This window comes from Ornithodoros turicata, chromosome 7, assembly GCF_037126465.1.
Source record: "Ornithodoros turicata isolate Travis chromosome 7, ASM3712646v1, whole genome shotgun sequence".
Classification (NCBI taxonomy): domain Eukaryota; kingdom Metazoa; phylum Arthropoda; class Arachnida; order Ixodida; family Argasidae; genus Ornithodoros; species Ornithodoros turicata.
The window spans coordinates 5,724,617-5,726,996 of record NC_088207.1 but is presented as its reverse complement, the minus strand read 5'-3'; the positions used below and the strand labels follow the sequence as shown (position 1 = coordinate 5,726,996).

The 2,380-nt window shown below is 57.7% G+C and overlaps 1 protein-coding gene across 1 annotated transcript; it reads left to right on the top strand.

Annotated features, from left to right (window-relative positions):
- Positions 1 to 1,009: 1,009 nt before the first annotated feature.
- Positions 1,010 to 1,930, top strand: LOC135400396 (uncharacterized). Its single transcript, XM_064632239.1, has one exon. The coding sequence runs from the start codon at positions 1,010 to 1,012 to the stop codon at positions 1,928 to 1,930; it is 921 nt and encodes a 306-aa protein (XP_064488309.1).
- Positions 1,931 to 2,380: the final 450 nt, after the last annotated feature.

Sequence of the window (2,380 nt, the reverse complement as noted above, 5' to 3'; positions counted from 1 at the left end):
ACGTTTAAGATTGCGCGCGCGGAGTTCGACCACATGCTCGCTATTGGTGTAGCCCGGCCTTTCTCAAGTGGCTGGTCATCGCCGTTGCACATGGCCCCAAAGAAGACGGGTGACTAACGCCCATGCGGCGATTACCGCGCTCTGAATCTTACCACCGTTCTGAATCACTACCCACTACCTCGCCTTCACGGTTAGCTTGCACGGCACCGCCTGCTACAGCAAGATTGACCTGATGAAGGCCTACCATCACATCCCGGTCGCAGCCGAGGACGTCAAGAAAACCGCAATCACCACCCCTTTTGGTCTATTTGAGTTCCCGCGCATGTCTGTTGGCTTGCGCAACGCGGCTCAAACATTCCAGCGATTCATTGACTGCGTGGTTCGTGGGCAACCCTTCATCTTTGCTTACATCGACGATCTCTTGGTGGCAAGCTCGATGGCAGAAGAACACGAACGGCACGTTTGGCTGCTCTTCGAACGACTGGCCGCCCATGGAATTGTGGTCAACGTGGAGAGATGCGTGTTCGGCGTCTCATCTACCAAATTTCTGGGCCACAAGGTGGCAACCGAAGGCATTGCTCCGCTCGAGAGCAAGGTAGAGACGATCACCAACTTTTCTCGCCCGCATTCCTTGCACCAGTTACGCCGTTTCCTCGGCCTCGTCAATTTCTATAGGCGTTTTATACCCCACTGTGCCGAGACTGTGCGCCCTTTGGACACCCTCCTCGCCGGGCACAAAACCCCTTCGTCCGCCCTTCAGTGGAGTCCAGATGCCGATGCCGCATTCACTCAAGTCATTACCGACCTCGCCCGCTGTACCATGCTTTCCCATCCCAAGCTTGGCGCCCCCACGTCCCTGATGGTCGACGCGTCAGGCATTGCTGCCGGTGCAGTACTTCAGCAGTAGATCAATGAGGCTTGGGAACCAGTTGCTTCCTTCTCCAAGGTCCTCAAGCCGGCGGAGGAGAATTACAGTACTCTCGGCCGCGAACTGCTAGCCTATCTTGCGATGCGCCACTTCCGCCAATTTCTCGAGGGTCGGCTATTCACCATCCTAACGGACCACAAGCCGCTTACGCACGCATTCCGGTCGGCGAGCAGCCGCTACTCGCCACAGGAAATCCGGCACCTGGCCTATCTCGCAGAGTTTTGCGCGGACATTCAGCACGTCCCCGAAACCGCAAACTCTCCTGCATACGCCCTTAGCCGGATTGCGAGCGTCTCTCCCATCGTCCAGCCGCTTATTCCCGATGCCATAGCTGCTGCACAGGCCACTGGCGACGAACTTCTGCAGCTTCATCGGCGTGGTACATCCTCGCTCAGGTTCACCGACCTCCCCATACACGGCTCTCACTTGACCATCTGTTGCGACAGTACTCGGGCAAAGCCTAGGCCTTTCGTAACGGCGCCCTACCGGTGCACGGCCTTTGCTGCAGTCCACAACCGGGCCCACACCGGTATTTGTGCCACCCAGCGCATGGTGACCGCTCGTTTTGTTTGGCCCTCTATCAACCCCGACGTACGAGCTTGGGCCCGTTCGTGCAACCCCTGCCAGCGATCCAAGGTGCATCGGCATACAAAATTGCAGCACCAGCAATTTGGCCTCCCGTACAGCCGTTTCGATCTTGTGCACATCGTCATCATCGGTCCCCTTCCGCCGTCGTCTGGTTTCCGCTATCTGTTCAAAGCAGTGGACCGATGCACCCGGTGGCCCGAAGCCTGCCCGATGCCCGACATGTCTGCCGAAACCGTCGCTGCCACGTTCATAGCAACATGGGTTGCCCGTTTCCGAATACCCTCCCAGGTTACCACCGACAGAGTTCGCCAATTTGAGAGGAACTTATTCTCTGCTTTCGCACGGCTCCTTGGCACCTCCCGCATACGCACCCTGCATCCTATGGTGTCCTGGAGCATTTTCACCGCCACCTGAAGACTGCCCTCATGGCATCAGAAGACCGCGAGGACTGGGCCGCTAACATTCCGCTGGTCCTACTCGACCCATGTGCTGCATTCAAGTCCGACCTGGGTTGTAGTCGCCGATATCCTCGGCCAGCCTGACACATGCCTGTTTGTTCTACAACTACACACTTCTTCCGCACACTGCGCCCGGTTCCCCCACGTACTTCATCCTCTTACACCCCTTTCGTCCCGCTGGATCTTTCTACGGCGACGCATGTGTTCATCCGCACTGACGACGTCCGGAAGTCCCTCGTTCCTCCATACTCCAGTCCCCACACGGTTATCGAACGCTCCGGCAAGAACTACCGCGTCAACGGCAACGAAGACACAATCAGGGTGGACGGCTCAAGCCAGCCTGCATTGAAGCACCGCCCACCTCCGACCTTCTCCGATTCAACCACTGTGACTCCAGCCCTCCACC